General features: G+C 43.9%; 1 protein-coding gene across 1 annotated transcript; it reads left to right on the top strand.

Annotated features, from left to right (window-relative positions):
- Positions 1-1,432: 1,432 nt before the first annotated feature.
- LOC114736240 (brefeldin A-inhibited guanine nucleotide-exchange protein 2-like) lies at positions 1,433-1,975 on the top strand. Its single transcript, XM_028924028.1, has 2 exons — positions 1,433-1,719; positions 1,865-1,975. The coding sequence occupies exons 1-2, from the start codon at positions 1,433-1,435 to the stop codon at positions 1,929-1,931; spliced, it is 354 nt and encodes a 117-aa protein (XP_028779861.1). The 3' UTR covers positions 1,932-1,975.
- Positions 1,976-2,138: the final 163 nt, after the last annotated feature.

Below are 2,138 nucleotides of genomic sequence, written 5' to 3'. Positions count from 1 at the left end.
TTTCGCCGAATTTAAAAAATAAAAGACTTTTCAGTGAAAATTGAGAGAAAAAGTAGAAAACAGACAAAAAGAATTATCAAGACATCGTCCGAGATTTGCACTTAATTAATAATTAAGCCATCTTACCATAGAAGCAATATCTTTGTAGCCCATAGTTACCCCTACCTCATCATTTTATTACTACACAACCCCACTTATCCACCATGAATGGAAGGGCGTTCCAGTCATTTCGTACCTGATCTTGGACTTTCGAGGAGCGAACCTAAACGAGATCTCAAATCTGACCCTTCTCCTTCCTTACGATCTGATCCTCTGAACCTCACTTCTTCCTCCATTGATGAAAGAAAGAATCGAGTGGGCATAATAGGAGCTGGGGCGCGACCTCATAACTCACTGAGTTAACTCGCTGCCATTGTTGAAGCAACTCACTGAGTTCATGGAAAGATCTTAGCTCGAAGCGGCTTCGTTTTCATTCTCCAATTTCGAGATCCCAACTGTCACTAACTCAGAGATCCTTTCCAGCTCGGGAATGGCTTCTTCGGAAGCCGATTCCCGTCTGAGTCAGGTCGTTGTCCCTGCCCTTGAGAAAATCGTCAAGAACGCTTCCTGGCGAAAGCACGCGAAGCTTGCTCATGAGTGCAAATCGGTTATCGAAAGGCTTAATTCACCTCAGACACAGGAGTTACCTGGCTCACCCTCCGATAACGAGCCCGAGAGTTCGGTGCCGGGGCCACTCCATGACGGTGGTCCTGTGGAGTACTCGCTTGCGGAGTCTGAATCGATTCTTAGCCCTTTGATCAATGCGGCCAACTCTGGTGTCTTGAAGATCGCTGATCCTGCTGTTGATGCTATCCAGAAATTGATTGCCCATGGTTATCTACGCGGCGAGGCGGACTCCGGAGGGGGTGGTTCCGAAGCTAAGCTCTTGGCTAATTTGATTGAGTCAGTATGTAAATGCCACGATTTGGGAGACGACGCAATGGAATTGTTGGTGCTGAAGACGCTTTTGTCTGCTGTAACGTCGATATCTTTGAGAATTCATGGTGATTGCTTGCTCCTCATTGTAAGGACATGCTATGATATATATCTGGGTAGTAAAAATGTGGTGAATCAAACGACGGCTAAGGCGTCGTTGGTTCAAATGTTAGTGATAGTGTTTCGGAGAATGGAGGCGGACTCTTCCACCGTCCCAATTCAACCAATTGTAGTGGCTGAGTTAATGGAACCTGTTGAAAAATCCGATGCAGACAGTTCAATGACGCAGTTTGTGCAAGGTTTTATCACGAAAATTATGCAGGATATAGATGGCGTGCTTAACCCTGTGACCCCTGGTAAATTTCTTTAGGTGGGCATGATGGTGCATTTGAGACCACTGCAGTGGAGACCACTAATCCTACGGATCTGTTGGATTCCACGGACAAAGACATGCTAGATGCAAAATATTGGGAAATCAGTATGTATAAGACAGCATTGGAGGGAAGGAAGGGTGAGTTGGCGGATGGGGGAGGCCGAGAGAGATGATGACTTGGAGGTTCAGATCGGAAATAAGCTGCGGAGAGATGCCTTTTTGGTGTTTAGAGCACTTTGTAAATTATCTATGAAGACGCCTCCCAAGGAGGCCTCAGCTGACCCGCAGCTGATGAAGGGGAAGATTGTGGCACTAGAGTTATTGAAGATTTTGCTGGAGAACGCTGGAGCTGTATTCAGGACTAGTGAAAGGTACCATTTTTTCTTTTTCTTTGGATTTGGATAAGTCGGAACAATAGTGAAAAGTATCATTACTTATTAGTCAATTGTTGCTTTCTTTTGTTTTGCTTGATGAGAATTTTCCTGGAAACGTTTTTAATGTGAGCGCTTTTATTAGGTGGGAAAAGAATGTACCGTGGCCTGATTTTGTTGATAGGCAGCATGTAGATCTGCATTTAGCTTAATTTTGAATGTAGTAAACACCACTGCATTGGCTGGAAGTTCTGTTGAATAGGTGTTGCTTCCACACTCCACAGGTGTAATTTGAACAATTTGAAATGACATCATGACAAAATTGTGGATGGTCATTGGAAAGGAGTATGACTCTACATTTGTACTAGGCGCATTCTTTATTAAACACAAACTTTATGAATAATTAAGTAAAGGCCATA

The sequence above is a fragment of the Neltuma alba genome, unplaced genomic scaffold (genome assembly GCF_004799145.2).
Source record: "Neltuma alba isolate B1F8T4 unplaced genomic scaffold, ASM479914v2 tig00013321_pilon, whole genome shotgun sequence".
In the NCBI taxonomy this organism is placed as follows: Eukaryota; Viridiplantae; Streptophyta; class Magnoliopsida; order Fabales; family Fabaceae; genus Neltuma; species Neltuma alba.
The sequence above is the reverse complement of the archived record's forward strand: the minus strand, read 5'-3'. Positions and strand labels throughout refer to the sequence as shown.

Coding starts and splice junctions, on each gene's coding strand:
- LOC114736240 (XM_028924028.1), top strand. CDS start 1,433: ATGCAAAATATTGGGAAATCAGTATGTATAAGACAGCATTGGAGGGAA. Junction 1,720..1,864: donor GTATTCAGGACTAGTGAAAG/GTACCATTTTTT, acceptor CGCTTTTATTAG/GTGGGAAAAGAATGTACCGT.